Here is a 16,411-nt window from a genome sequence, read left to right as displayed (position 1 = left end):
TTTGTTCTTCTTGCGGTTTTACTTATATCACTAAAAAATAGAAATAAATAATACAAATAAAAACAGAGGGATAAAATTGTAATTGAAAAAAATATCATATATTTTTTCAATTAAACCCACATATTTATTATCACTCTTTTTACTATTTCACTTTAAATTAAAAATTTACTCATTTTCACTTTTATTTTTTTCTCTCGCTCAACTTATTCATAATGGAAATTTCAATGAAGTTTAATTTAGTTGAAAGAGTTAAATAATAATAATAATAATAATAATAATAATAATAATAGGTCTATTCACGCATTTGACTAATTAAAAAAATCACGCACTCGTCTAATAATGATAATAGAACAAGATGCTATTTTTCTTTTTATTCAAAGTGAAGCGATTCTTTATCTCTTTTCTTGAATAAAATTTTCAAAGATACGAGTACAGAATAACATGTAAAAACGATTGTAGAACTACTTTATATATATATATATAACGCTTAGCAAAACAAAAAAAATTTCAAAATAATTTTACCTTAAACTTTGTAAGGACTCATATTCTTTATATACATATTTAGAGCTTATTTTATATTTTCAATAAGCTTTTGGGATGTTTAATTCTAGTATACTTACCATATTTTATCAATTAAGATAAATTGTGCTGGTTAGACATACATGTTTTAATTCCACCATATTTTTAGCTAATATGACCATTTTTATTCTTTTTTGCCTATAATTTGAGGTATAAATATTATTTGCAGTTGATTTTTTTTTTCATTAAATTCTAAATATCTATGGTCTAAACCAAACATAAGCTTTTCTGAATTTGGAGTTTATTAATATTTTTTATTTTGTATTTTGGAAGTTAAGATGAATTTGCTTAATTTCTTATACTGGATTAGTGTTAAAATATTTATATTTGGATCCAAAAGCAAGATCCAATTTGCATTACTAATAAGACTAATTAAGCTCTTGTTAGAAAATTATTTATTTATTTTATAATTTTCATAATAAATTACTCCATTCTCTCTTTTATGTTTTTTATTTTTCTGATATAGTTATCATCAATGTAGACACCGGGGGATCTTCAACTAATATTTTGGGGTGTTAAAATTTTGGTTGAATTACTTTTTTTTTTCATTTTTTCGTCCAAAAATGTCAAGTTGGTCCTCTAATTTTTTCTAGTCTCAATTTGGTCTCATTTTTTTAAAATTGATGCAATTTGATCATTTCCTTAAATTTTTTGAAGCGCGAGCAAGAATTTTTTTATCAAAATTGGCATTAGGATTATGTCAATTACACCAATGAAGCAAACCATCTTTATTCACAACTTCAATTTTGATGAAAAAAACCTTAATTTGATTCAAGAAATTTAATGAAAAATTACTAAATTGCATCATTTTTTCCAAAATTTGGACCAAATTGAGAGTAAAAGTGATTGAAGGACCAACTTGATATTTTTGAACGAAAAAATGAATCAGAAGAGTAATTTCAAAATTCTTACACAAACTAGTAAAAACATTATATTTACTTTTGTTGTGATAATAAAAAATAATAAAATTATAATTATTGTTATTGTTATTATTATAATTATAATTATAAAATTAAATAAAAATAGTTTTATAATTTTACTATAATTATATTTCATTTACAGTTATTAAATTTAAAAAAAAAAATTAAATAAATGATTACTTAAAAGATAATATAAATAAAATAATTTTTTTATTTTAAAATATATTTAAAAAGTAAAATGAAAAAATAAATATGAACAATAAAAAAAATCTTTTCCTTTATATAGATATAGATATATAAAAATATTAAAATATTACAATATATTAAAAATATTAAATTTAAAAAAAAATAAAATAATACAAAAATTATATAAATATAAAAAAAATGGGGAGGGAGGGAGGGGGCCATGACCCCTTAGTTACTTCAAAGGTTCGCTACTGGATGTAGAAAATATAACACATTTTACATTAGTTCAAATTTAATTGATGTAATATACTCATAATTACAACATGTAATCTCGTGGCGATGCGATGAAGGTGGTGGGACCGAGGAAGCTTTGTAACGGAGACTTTATAAATAATTTACTCATTATGCTTTCATTTTGTGCAGTAATAGAAAAATTGAGGGTATAATAGAAGAAGGGGACGTTTCCCTTGGCAACAGAGTTCGTGGAGATTGGTTTGTGTAGAATTGTGGTGATTCGACATCTGTTATTATTTTCAAGGCTGCTTCTAATATAATCCTAGTCTTCACAGTATGTATATCTTTTTTAGCTGAATGTTCACGCAAGTATATAATTATATTCCCTTTCCACGGCGCCATTTATGGATCCCAACTTTTTTTTTCGGTGATGATTAGCATCGGTTACCTATAATGGGAGCTAGAATATGTTACATGTTATAGAGAACAAACCAAAAAAGAAAGTCATATTTGGTTCTCAGAACCGACGATGTTTTTCGGAAAATGCCGAATGAATCTTTTTTCTATGTAGCCTTTCTTTTTTATTTGTATGATATTGAAGGAGAATATATGCATTTACGAGTATCAATATCTTTCTTCATATCATATGTGTTTTTATTTTAAATTGTTAAAATATTTTTAATTTATTAAACAATTAAAAAGTTTATCATTTTTGTACTTAATTTAATAATTTTATTCATTTGATTTTTTTTAATTTTTATAATTGTTTGATATTTATATAATTATTATTTAATACTTATATTTGCAATTCTTTTTATATTTGATATTAGGGAGAAGAAGATCCGTATTGTTTTTAAGATTGATAATACCAATTTTTATGATTTTTATCTTTTTTAAGAAAATTATTTAATTAATGATCATTTAATTAAAATATTTCTAATTTATCATATAATTTAAAATGATTTTATTATTTTTTTTGTGTTTAATAAGTTATTTCTAGGATATATATTTGATTACTTTTACTTTTTTTTTAACTATTTGACACTTATTTAATTTGATATTTGACTTTAAAAAAAAGATATGTATTCTTTTGATATTAAATGTAAAAAATATCAACTTTTTCTATAAAAATATTATTTAATTGGTCCTTTGGACGCCGTTAATTTTTTAATTGATATAAGAAATAATTACTAATTTAATTTTTAATTTTTTATTTAATTTAATTTTGTGATTCATTCAATTTAGTACCTCAATTATTTAAAATAGTTCAATCTAATCTTTTTTATTAAGTTAAATTTAATACCGTGTTCTGTACAGGACATGTGTCAAATCGTGGAAAGATAAAAAATCTAAATAGATCAAAGTTTGAGAAAATGACGAAAACAAAATGCAAAAATATTTGAGGGACCTATGACATAATTAATTTTTTTAATAATATCTCTGAAATAACCTGCCAAAGTAATTCAATCTCATTCTAAGTTCTTCTTAAAACTGAAATTCTGTGATTCTATAACGTGAATTTCGTACATATTTTTTGGATATGGTTGAAGCTAGCAATCACTAGTTGAGTTAATTTTCTTAATATCTGGTCCCATTTGTTATTGAAGAATTTCTAAAGAATACACTCCGAGTGTTTTCACTGTGTAGATTAATGTAAAAATAATTGTGGTGCATTGAACCTAAGTTTTGTCCCTTTTAATGCTCCATCATACGTGACCAGCACAAATGATATTAAAATGGAAAATAATTTTTTTATTACTAAATTTTAACAATTTTTTTTATAATTTTAGATGTGATTTTTTAAGTTATTTTTTTTATTTTTTTATTTTTAATATTCTAAAATTACTTAAAATATGTCAAATCATATTATAAAAAAAATCTTTAAGATTTAATACTCAAACTATCATTCTCCTAGTAAATACCATTCGGTTTTCATGTTAGTGTTTTGGCTGCTGATTCGACACGTGTTCATGAATTTTATTTTAAAACTACAGCTGCCAAAGATCCAAAATTATCTGCTTAAACAAACATAGGGCTTCAAACCGCCCTTGTAGAAGATGTACATGTAAAGAAATATGATTTTTATTTATTTTAGAAAATAAAATTAATTTTTGATTGTTTTCGCAATAAATGCAAAGTCTAATTTGAAAGGTAAGATATGTGAAGACACACCAAGCAAGTGAGTTATTATATTAGTTTGAGTAATGACACAAATAAAATATCATTTAAAAATGACACACCAAGCATCGGTCATTTATTTATATCATGTAAAAACTTCTCATTTTTAGATTAGTTTCTGCTATTAATATAAGTTTTGGGCTGCTAACATAGGTAAAAGCAGGGCAACACATGCATAAATAGCCATTGCACGTGCTCGACGCATGCATTGAATCAGCACAAAACATAAACAGATAAAACAATTATACGAGAGCAAAGTATATTTTGGAAAACTAAATTTAACTTTGACGAACATCAAGCAGAAAACATTTCTGTCCATTTTAACATTCAAGGTTACAACATGAATTCAGGCACATACCCATCGTTACTTTAGTAGTAACTTGGTCGAAAACATAAAAGAAAGAAGAAATGAAACATTAAAGAGACTATTAATGGTGGATATGTGAAGGTTTGGATCCACTTCCTAAGGAGAAGGGTATCGGTTGAAGGAGAAGTGGAAGCTTCTTGTTGACGGTGATCCCATATCTCTCGTTCATGTCAATACCTTGCACAGTTCCATCAGTTTTAGGAAGCTTCCAATCGAACCAATAAAGAAGATTAGCAAGTGCATACTCAGCTACACTCATCCCAAATGTAATTCCAGGGCATCCCCTTCTTCCACCCCCAAATGGAATATACAAATCTTGTCCTTTCAAATCTACGTCCCTCTTTTCAAATCTTTCCGGAAGGAACTCATCTGCTCTGTCCCAAACTTTAGGGTCTCTCTGTATGGCCCATGCGTTCAACATTACTCTTGTCTTGGCTGGAATATCGTACCCACTTAGTTTCACACCAGAGGTTGTCTCTCTAGGAAGCAAAAGAGGACCTGGTGGATGCAACCTCAAGCTTTCTTTGATAACACAATTTCCGACCACTCTTCTTTGATAACTCATTTGCTTCACATCATCTTCATCAACTTCTGCTTTATCTCCGACCACTCTTCTCACTTCTTCCTGAGCCTTCTCCATGCTATTTGGATCCCTCATCAGCTCCGCCATAGTCCATTCCAGAGTTGTTGCAGTTGTGTCACTTGCCCCTATAAACATGTCCTGAAATCATGCAAAATGGAACAATATAGGATTAAGTTTTATCATATTAAGAATCCAAAAGAAGACATTGGGAGAAAGACTAACCACAAGCATTGCTTTGAGAATATCTTGGGAGAGCTCAAAACCAAGCGAACCGGTCTCTTGAAGTTGAAGAAGAATACCCAAGAAGTCTTTCTTTTCGGATTTTATGCCATCCTTCTTCGTCATCTTTTCTTTATGTTCTGCTATTACCTGATCAAAGAAACCATCTAACAAACCAAGAGTGGCCTTAAACTTAGGAATTTGGCCCGTTAAAACATCAATCCAACCCAACGAAGGGAAGAAATCTCCCACACAGAAAGCTGTGAACTGAGTCAGCAATTTCCTTCCAATCTCCCCAAAGTTGTTAATACCATCGGGAGTGTCGTACTTCTGTCCAAGAACACATCTCGACATTATGTTGTTGGTGAGTGCAATCAACAACTCACTCAGGTTCACACAGGCTGTTTCACTCGCACACGCTTCGCGTATGGCACCCACCATTTCTGCGACTTCTTCAAGGCGGATGAATTGCAGGGACCGCACGCTTTTCATGCTCACAAGCTCAAGAACGCACACCTTCCTCTTCTGTCTCCACTCGTCGCCGTAGGGGGTGAAAGCCACGTCCTTGTAGCCGTAGAGAAAGATACCCGCGGTGGTGGTTTTTGGGCGGTTCATGAAAACGAGGTCGTGGGTTTTGAATATTTCTCCGGCGACGTCAGCAGATGAAACGATGATTGTGGGGACCTGCCCCAGCTGCAACAACATGAGAGGGCCATGCTTATGAGAGAGGGCTTGGAAGGAACGGTGCGGCAACGTGCCAAGCTGATGAAGATTTCCGATGAAGGGTATCTTAGGTGGGGATGGAGGTAAATTTGTTTTGGTTCTTCTGGAGAGTTTAAACACGACGAAGACGATGCTGATGAAGATGCAAAGGAAGGATAAGGAGAGCGTTGAACTTTGACAACATGGTCGTGGAGTTGATTCATGTGCCATCTCCCTGTTTTCCAGAAAATTAATGACAAAATGCACTTGCACACACATGGTGTCGTGCATGATTTATAAACATGAAAATAATTTTTTTTTTATTATTAAATTTTTATAACTTTCTTTAGGTGATATTTTTTAAATAATTTTTTATTTTTTTATTTTTAATTGTATTCTCAATATCTTAATATTATAAGAGAAAATTGTCAAAAAATTTAATAAGAAAAATTATGAAAAAATTTAATAGTAAAAATATGATTGTCTTTATAAATATGCTTCATCCTCTGGCATCAAATAATTACAACCACCTCACAATTATTTTGATGGTATAATATTAAAATATTATAAAAAAATTGTCAAATTTAATAATAAAATAATCATTTTTGTATAATAATATATGGAATATCGTACTTTCACAACATTTTTTTTTATAAAATTTGATAAAATTTATTTTTCTAAGGCATCAAAACTTTTTTTCCTCTTTTTTAATTTAAATCAAATATTTTTTTCATTCATTAAGTTGATGTTACGTTTTCAAAAATTTGTGAATCAAATTTTGTTAAAACATAATTTTTCATAATATATATTGTTATTTTAGGTCAAAAGAATTAAAAGGTACCACCATTATAAATAACTCCTAATATAATAATATAACTCTTTTTTAGTGAATGATTGAAGTTTCCTGTTCTTTAATCTTGTAGGTTTAGAGTGTAAAACAATTAAATTCAATTAAAAAGTAGTTAATTCAACTAAATTAAATTGGTTTACATTTATTAAAAAAATAAACTAAACTATTTTAAATTCATTTTTTAAAAACTAAATCAATAAAAAATAGTTTAGTACATTACTTAATATAAGAATTGAAATAAAATTACATAGTCATCAATTTTTTTTTATCACTAATTATTTTAGGTGAGTTTTTAATTATAGTTTTTTTATCGGTAAAATTAAATTTATGTTGCAAAATTAATGTTAAAAATGTAATCCGATAAACTAATAACTACACGGGGATAAAAAAAAAGGCAACATCTTCTATGTTTCTACTATACAAAATTTACTTCTCATTTATGATTTGCTTATTGCTTTCTGGTTTTCCATATTTATATCAACGTACAATTTAGTGGGCATAAATAATCAGCAAATGAATTATATTTGAATTTGATTTTCCTTTCTGTTCGGGTATATTATGAAAGGTATAATTTAAATAATTAGATTAGTTCAACTTCTAGAAAAAAAAAAATAGAGCTGTGAAAATGGGTTGTTCGACCCGATCCGGCCCCACCCGATCCATTACGGGTTGGTCATTTAGTGGATCAACTCAACCCGGCTCACTTATAGACGAGCCAAAAAACTTCAAATCCGACCCGTCCCATCACGGATTGGTGGGTTAAACAGGTTGACTCACTAGTCCACTTAATTAAAATAAAATATTTTTTTTTCTTAAGTCATAAATTATAATTCAGATTAAAATTTAAATAAACTTCAATACAATCTAAGTACAATCTAAAATGATGTTAATCTTCAATACAAACTAAAATTACAAAAAAAAAATACTATCTAAGATCAAAGCATTCTATTCAGTTATCCAATTATAATATTAGATTCTTGGATGGATAAATCTACAATATTTTCATCTCTTGAAACATCTTCTTTATCTCCATCTATTTGAAGTTGAAACTACGTTTCCGTTTATCAACCCACTAACTTGTTTGGTTAAAAAAACAGCTCAACATTGCAAAGTCTAACATAATATGTGTGACCATAAGGGTTGGTGGACTAACCTGGCTCACTACGGGTTCAACTCGGGTGAGCCAGCTTCCTTGTGGGTCAGGTCAAAAATTGATCCATACTAAAATTTGTAAAAAAATTTCAACCTAACTCGATCCAAATCCGTGGTGGGTTAGGTTAGTCCACGGATTCTGACCACTTTGGCGGCTAAAAAAAAAATCAATAAAAAAGGTAATTAAAAATAGTTCCATTCACCCGAGTTATTTTTCACACGAGTTTAATTTGAATACAATATTTTCCGGTTTACAACAGATTCTTCAAAAATTGAACATAGAAACTATTCAAATTCTGCATTTTTCTATGATGTATTTTTGGAGGGAAGAGGTACAAATGAGTTCCTTCGACATTAATATACTCCTTTTCAGTGGAACCATTCTCAAGTATCTGAACCCCGGACCATACTTTACTCGTATGGACACAATAATAAAACTCAGAACTCAATCACGTAAATAACTAATATTAATTTCAATCCAAAATTTTTAAATTAATAAATTTTCATCTCTCCACTTTTTCGTTACTATGACTTAAATTTAAATTTGGATTCATGTACTACTGTATCATAACAAATTACAAAGAACATTAGAGAGAGTAATGGCAGAATTATTTTCATACTTTATTCAGGATAACCAGTACCTTTGAAAATAGACTAAATACACAACTGAAAATAAGACTCAAATATTCTGCTGACTAAATCAGAAAATACATAGAACAAAGTTTGCAACACAAACGTACTACAGATTCTAAATTTTACGCTTCTAAACAAGTGGCGCAATTTAAAATATAGATAAAACAATAGAACAGATGAATTCTGCAGACGACAATTCACAGCAATTTTAGAACTTAGAAGGAAAAGTTACTGGGTTAAGATAGAGGGGTATTTTCCTTGAGACAACAAGTCCGAACTTCTCACTCATATCTATATCTTTATGTTCATCCGACTCAGGTAACTTCCAATCAAACCAACAAAGAAGGTTGGCCAGAAAATACTCAACCAAAGCAAGTCCAAAATAGATTCCAGGACACCCTCTTCTCCCGAAACCAAATGGAATATAGTGAAAATGTTGACTCTTATAATCAATTTGGCTGTTTTCAAATCTCTCTGGTGTGAATTCTTCGGGACTTTCCCAGAAATTAGGATCTCTATGAATTGCCCATGCATTAACATATACCAATGTTTTTGCTGGAATGTCGTATCCTCTCAATTTCACACTGGATATTGTTGTCCTTGGAGCCAAAAGTGGAGCAGCTGGATGCAACCTTAGAGTTTCTTTGATAATACATTTCAGGTAATGCATTTGGCTCATGTCACTTTCTTCTATCTTCGATTTATGTCCCACGATTTTTCTCACTTCTTCCTGCGCTTTCTTCATTATGGCTGGGTTTCTCATAAGCTCTGACATAGCCCATTCTGCTGTTACTGCAGTTGTGTCGGTTCCTCCAGCGAACATATCCTGAATTATATATGAAAATGTGAAATTTGTTAACGATTGACACAGTGGTTAAAGATTGATGTAAAATTAACAAATTAAAAATGATAACCTATATTATTTTGATAAAGAGAGAGTAACAATGCAGTAAAAAACTTGAGAAAAACAGAATAGAGAAAGATACCAAGAGAAGTGTTTTGACGTCATTTTTGGTGAGTTCGAAGTTAAGGTTGTTACTCTGTTGAAGTTGGAGTAGGACGTTGACGAAGCTTTTGTTTTCGGAGTGGTCACCTTCCATGTTCTCTGTCAAATTCTCCGCAATTGTTTGGTCAAATAAAGCATCCAGTGCATGAAAAGTGGCCTTATACTCCTGAATTTTTCCAGTGAGAAAATCAACCCAACCCAGCAAAGGGAAGTAATCTCCCACAGTGAAGGCCACAAGCTGATGCATAACATCGTTCGCTAACTCTTTCACTCTGCTGTGACCATCGCCGGAGTATTTCCGTCCGAGAGCACATTTACACGCGACGTCGCTGGATGTGGACATAAGCATTTCGCTCAGATTCACATAGCACTCATCATCACTGGAGCTCACATCACGTAGCTTATTCACCAAGTTGGCAACTTCTTCTTCTCTGATTTGATGAAGTGATTGAACCCTTTTCATGTTGAGAAGTTGAAGGACACTTATTTTCCTTTTGTGTCTCCAATTTTGGCCATAGAGTGAAAAGGCGATGTTAGTACAACCATAGAGTAAGATTTTTGCAGCAATGTTTTGGGGTCGGTCGGAAAAGGCCAGGTCATGGGTTTTCATGATTTCCGTGACCGCCTCTGCGGATGAAACCACCAGAGTTGGATTCTCCATCTGCCCCAACTGCAGTAACATGATACCACCATGGTTGAGTGAGAGGTTTCGAAGAGAGCGGTGTGGAAGAGTGCCAAACTGATGAAGATTGCCTATGAATGGTAGTTTTGGTGGTGATGGGGGTAAATTCAGTTTGGTTTTGGGTTTGGTTTTTGTTTTTGTTGCGAACTTCAACACACAAAGGACGCTGATGAAGAACAAAAGAGATAGATAAAAGTTACAAATCATCATTTCTTTCATTTCATCGTACACTCGTGACACTGTAACCAGGCCCCTCAAACATTTATAGCCACAGTCAAGCACCACCTGCTTCTTATTGATTAAAGCTTTTTCGTTTTATGCATATGGTGGTATCCGTTTTTGTCAGATTCCGGTTGTTTTTGTCGTGATTTTCACTATTTCACGAAAACCCGTTGTTCATCCACTCTCATTTCCACGCAGGTTTCCATGTCATCGTGGATGTTGTTTTGCGATTGGAATGCTGGTATCATTAATTATATTTTGGGAAAAGAGAAATGATAGGTTTACACCCACGTTTGACCACTTTTTTTATCACCTTAAAATTAACTTGTAACTCAAGACAAATTAAGTTATAACCTATAAAGATGGTAAAAAAGGTGGTCAAATTTGAGTGTTAACCTATCATTTCTCTTTTAGGAAATTTCATTCTCTTATTCTTTTTCTACATTATTTTTTAGTTTTACCAACTATTTTAAATTTAATTCTTATTTTTTAAATTAAATAAATAAAAATTATCTACAAAATAAATAAAAATGATATACAATTAAATTGTGAAAATTATTTACATTTAGTTGTATAATTATAATTTCATTATTTATTTTATTATAAAAAAATAAACACACTAACATATGTATTTTTATTAGTTTTAATAATATATATTATTTTAACTTTAAAAAATATTAATATAATGAGTTCTTTTTTTATTTTTCCAAAATAATAACGTCTTTTTCTCTGATTTATGTGGTCGTGAGTAAATAAATAAAACAGGAAGGAAGAGAAAACATGATTTTATTTGTTTTATAATAATTTTATTCATCATTGATTATTATTTTTAATATTATTTATTATTATAAGAAAGAAGAGAAAAAAGATAAAAGAAAACAAACTGATATGTAAAAATAAAAAAAAGTTAAAAGTGATTACCATTTTATATAGGAAACATAATTCATTTGTTGTTTTGTTTCATAAGAAAATTTCGTCCAAGAGTAAAGAATGTACACAGTAACATTTATTATTTCATTTTTGCTACACACAAACTGCCACCAATCATTTATTCATCTTCTTTTCCGTTTAGAATATAGCTTACTGATTTATGACGAGTTCACAAAAAAAGATGAAAAAAAAATCCATTAAATTTGATCTACTTCATGATTCAGTATATTATATGTAGATTGAAACAATTAAAATTAAAATTAAATCTAAATTTGTATTTGTAAACATTTAGTTTAGGATTTCTATAGATCCAAATTATTTCTTTTAACATATGTCTATAACTTATAACTTAGTTTGGTGTATGTATATATTTTAAAATCAGTATATTTTTTTTTCGAATTGATTGTAAATTCAATAAAATAGTAAATAAAAAATATGTTTAGTTAACATAAAACTCTATTCAACATAATAGTAGAAAATATGATATATTTAAATAATAAAAAAAGTAACCATATAAACATCTTGGTATGAACTTTCATGTAAACAAATATTAATTACAAATATATAAAGTATAATTTGAGAGAATATATTTTTACGTGTATTTATGGTAATAAGCCTCAAACCTATAAAATACGTACTAAACCAAAACAACTAGAATTTAGAAGCACTAAAAATAATACAAATAATAAATGTCGGAGATCACATTAAGTTTACATTAAAATCAGATTTGATTGATATAATCGAAGCATATGGAAGTATATATCTCATTGTCTAGGTGGGGTTTGGTTCTTTAAGAGAAATAAAACTATAGTTAAGGTATAAGCTTCTATAAACTAAGATTCAGAACCTATACTTTGTTAATAATTATAAAAATATCATCGCATCTTTAAGAGAGTATTATAGATTTCAGTTTTATAGAGAACCAAAGCCTTTGTCCCTCTGTATAGGGTTAATTTGTGAATTCTCACAAATTTGCGAGAGGTCATGTTACATTGCGTCACTGCAAAAACGCATGTCATGCATTGCAACATATTCAAGACATGGATATACATAAGAGTTCTAACTAATTTTTAAGTCACAAACCATATAATTAATGATAGGATGTCACTTGACTCATATATGACCTTGATAGCTCACCAAATCCGCATTTTTCAAGAGTTTAATCATAAATTATAAATCCTTCCATAATCATCAATGATGTCATTCTTATTCATACAACAACACTAATATTAATAAAGCCAAGAGTCTTTTTTCAAACTTCACAACATTTTCATGTTTTCAACTTTCATATGATTTATAATCAAACTAACCATTACATTGTAAAATTATGAGATTAACACTCCTTAGATTAAAATGTGTCTTATTACCAATCTTTTTTAAAATTTCAACAAATTCAAACAAGCTTCTAAAAAAAACTAAACTAAACGCATATAAGGTCAACTATACTTACCAAATCCAAATTTCATCCATTCAAAAATTAGCTACACTACTCTAGCTTTTTAGAATTTCAATTGACAAAAAATCTACCATCAAAGCTCTATTTTATTGTAGAATGGTAAAAAAAAAATTACAATAAAATAAAAATGAGCATATAATTTTATTTTATGGACTTTTATCTGTTATTCATATAAAGTTTATCATTAAATTAAAATAATAGTATGATGTTACATTTCACCTATTTCAATTTTAATTAGAAATTGGAAAGTACAAAAATGTCCATACGCGTGCATATATATATATATATATATATATATATATATATATATATATATATATATATATATAATATACTCATTTATTTTATTTAGTATACAAATAAAAAATGTAAATTAAATTTTTTAATATATTTACAATTATATTTTTGAAATCTTAAGAAAAACTATTGAATATTTAACCTCTGGATACATATATTTTACAAAGATTGAAATGTGCTAATTGATATATCTTAATTCTATTTTCAATAACTTTTAAGTAATAACGATGCGCTAACTCTTTCTTTTTACCATTGTAATTTTTTATGACATCTAGTAATATATAGAAATATTTTTAAAATCTTGTCTAAATTAGTTAAAGTTGTGTTTATTAAATACGAGTTCAAAACATTAAAAAAAGTAATGAAATCGTGTTGTAAACGTGCGTTTTTTCAATATATCATATAAAAATAGTCTAAAGATATATTTTTATGCATTTTTTTTATTTTGATTTATAGCTTTACAGAACACAATTTTTTTTTATATTTTATAATTTGTTTTTTTAAGTTTATAGTTTTCTTATTTTTTATATTTTATAGCTCATTTATTTTTTAAAGTTTATAGTTTTATATTTTTTAAAATTTTATCTAATTTAGTCAATCTTTTAATCTTAAACTATTTTTTTAATACATTTTTCAATAAATTTATGTTTTCTTAAAATTTAATAGGTCATATATATATTTTTTATACATTCTTTATTTTTAAATATTTGTTAATAATTTAATTAAAGGTTTAAAAATAATATTTATTGTTGTTAATAATTTGTTAATAATTTTATAAATCATATATTTATTGTTGACAACAAAAATAGAGACTATTTAAGCCACGTGGTTTTCAAGGCAAGGTGAGGTCTATCATGGAAATGGAGTTGAAGATTCCCGAGGTTCTCAATTGTTACTGTTCTCTAGGTCACGTTGTGCAGGTGCTAGGCTGGAGTATCCATTCATGTGGTTCACACAGTGCAGATAGGGATAGAACGTCCTGCAAATTGCGGGTCAATTAACACACCTTTATGCCTTGTACTACTGAGATTAAATTATTTCAGATCTCTCTATTTTTTAGCAAAATTTTAAATAAATTTTTTCATTTTTATTTTATTTTATTGAATTTTTATTTTGAAAAAATCGTTGCAATTAAGTTTTTTCTGTTAGTAATATATTAACGGTGTTAAGCAGCACGTGATTTTTTGATTTTTTTTTAAATTTTTTATAATTTTGAAAAAATAAAATTGTCACGTGTTAATCTGATATATGTGATGTGACAAGTGACAGTGTCACGTGTTACTACTAGATGTTAAAAGTCTAAATGTAATCTCTGTATTTGCTATTTTGTTTTAATTTGATCTCAAATTTTTTAAAACAAAATCAATTTCATTCATATATTAAATTTAATTTATATAAATTTTACAATAATATTTTTATTATAATTAATATTTTTAACAAAATTAAGTTTATTTAAATCCATATTTTTCATTTCTCAAAAAATTCTCGAAGACTGTGTTGCTAAAATTTAACTACTTCACATTTCTTACCTACTACATACTAGCACCTCTTCACCATCTCATGTTTCCTCTTCATTTATCTAACATTTTCTTAATCTTATTACTTCACTCAATTTAACCTATATTTATTACTTATTCAAAACATTACACACTAGCATCTCGATCCTTACCCATAATTATTCATATTACTAATTATTTACAACCCTTTGTCATATTCAAAACATTAATTCTACTAAACACTTAAAGCCAACTAAACAACTTAAGTATGTTGGTTTTACCAATTTGGTAACATTAGTTTGGACATTATCCAAATTAAGTAAATTTTATTATAATTTTAACACTTATCTTGTTTTGAATTTGTTCTTGTTTTAAATTTTTTTAAATTATGCTTAGTTCAATTATATTTAGTTGGTTTTACAGTTTTTAAAAATAAACATCGAGTTAAAGTGGAAAAATAGAGAAATTGTATGAAAATCATTCAATTATGGACACTGGACTAGAGAAGATTACACATCCTTCCATATTTTTCAAGAATAAAACTATGGTGGCAATTCAAATTATTTTTTTTCAAATTTTATATTTGGTTCGTCATTCTGTCACGATTTCAATTTTATTTTTCAAACACTTAAGAAGATAAGGATCAGCAAAGATGACATCCCAAATACCTCATCTTTTAAAGTTGATGAATTTTCATCCTTACTTTTCAAATTTTATAAGTCACCTTAATAACATAGGTGATGTGTTGAACCACCTTTAATAAATGGTAAACTATCTTGGCCATATCAAAAAATGTGAGGAAATGGATTAATTTTCAAGAATCAACTATTCATATCAATTATTAGATTGTGTACTTATCATTAGACTAAAAATCATAACTAATATTAATAAAATGGGTATCCGAAAAAAAAAATCGAAAACCGATCCAAAATTGATAATTGATTATAATTTTTTTTATCGATATGGATTTCTTTACATAATTGAACAGCCCGGTTCAATTTACAGTTTGACACTTAAGAACTGACCCAAATCCAATCAAAATTAATTATTTAAATATTATTATTTACCTATTACTCATACACAAGAGATGTGTTGCGAGAGAAAAACCTAACCTATCTAACTTTGTTCATGCTTTACAAACTTGTGGGACATGAGTAACACATAATGTTCAACATATAAATGAGGTAGACAAAGAGTTGTCGACGATGTCAACGTTACATTATTAGTCCTGGATATAGAGAAAAATGCTAAAGCAAAATAAGATATTATTGGGAAGAAACAATACAAAAGAATTCATAGAAATGATTTTGATGGCAACTGTTTTAAATTTACGTAACACTGTACACATGTGAAAGGGTTTTATCACACTCATGAGAGGTAGATCCTTCGAATTCCTTCGAGTTATTTAGTATTTAAGCTACAACTTATGACTAACATAACCACCTTTATTCTTTGTTTTTCTTTTGTGTTAGGTTTTTATATCATTCTAGCTAGTTTCTTTGTTGATGAAGAAAGAAAGAAAATTATTAATACATGTAAACAAATTGTTCAATATACACACATAAGACCATCTTGTAACTGAGATAGTTTACTAAATAAAAAATTATACAACACCCAACCAATTTAAATCAGACCGTAAATTTAGTTTAATTTAATTAATATTTTCATTATGTTCAAACTAAATCACATGATTTTTATATTTGATTCAAAATATAATTT

The 16,411-nt window shown here is 28.2% G+C and overlaps 2 protein-coding genes across 2 annotated transcripts; both read right to left on the bottom strand.

Moving 5' to 3' along the window:
• Window positions 1-4,380: 4,380 nt before the first annotated feature.
• Window positions 4,381-6,233, bottom strand: LOC114177452 (cytochrome P450 71A1-like). The gene is made up of 2 exons (XM_028062792.1): window positions 5,270-6,233; window positions 4,381-5,185 (listed from the first exon to the last, which is right to left on the bottom strand). The coding sequence occupies exons 1-2, from the start codon at window positions 6,197-6,199 to the stop codon at window positions 4,526-4,528; spliced, it is 1,590 nt and encodes a 529-aa protein (XP_027918593.1). The 5' UTR covers window positions 6,200-6,233; the 3' UTR covers window positions 4,381-4,525.
• Window positions 6,234-8,570: 2,337 nt separating this feature from the next.
• On the bottom strand, window positions 8,571-10,606 carry LOC114175518 (cytochrome P450 71A1-like; the record flags this gene model as incomplete). Its single annotated transcript, XM_028060274.1, has 2 exons — window positions 8,571-9,429; window positions 9,590-10,606. Coding segments are annotated over 2 exons (1,635 nt in total), but the record flags the coding sequence as incomplete, so codon positions are not given.
• Window positions 10,607-16,411: the final 5,805 nt, after the last annotated feature.

Source organism: Vigna unguiculata, chromosome 3 (genome assembly GCF_004118075.2).
Source record: "Vigna unguiculata cultivar IT97K-499-35 chromosome 3, ASM411807v1, whole genome shotgun sequence".
NCBI classification, from domain to species: domain Eukaryota; kingdom Viridiplantae; phylum Streptophyta; class Magnoliopsida; order Fabales; family Fabaceae; genus Vigna; species Vigna unguiculata.
Note: the sequence above shows the minus strand (reverse complement) of the source record. Positions and strands in the feature narration are given on the sequence as shown.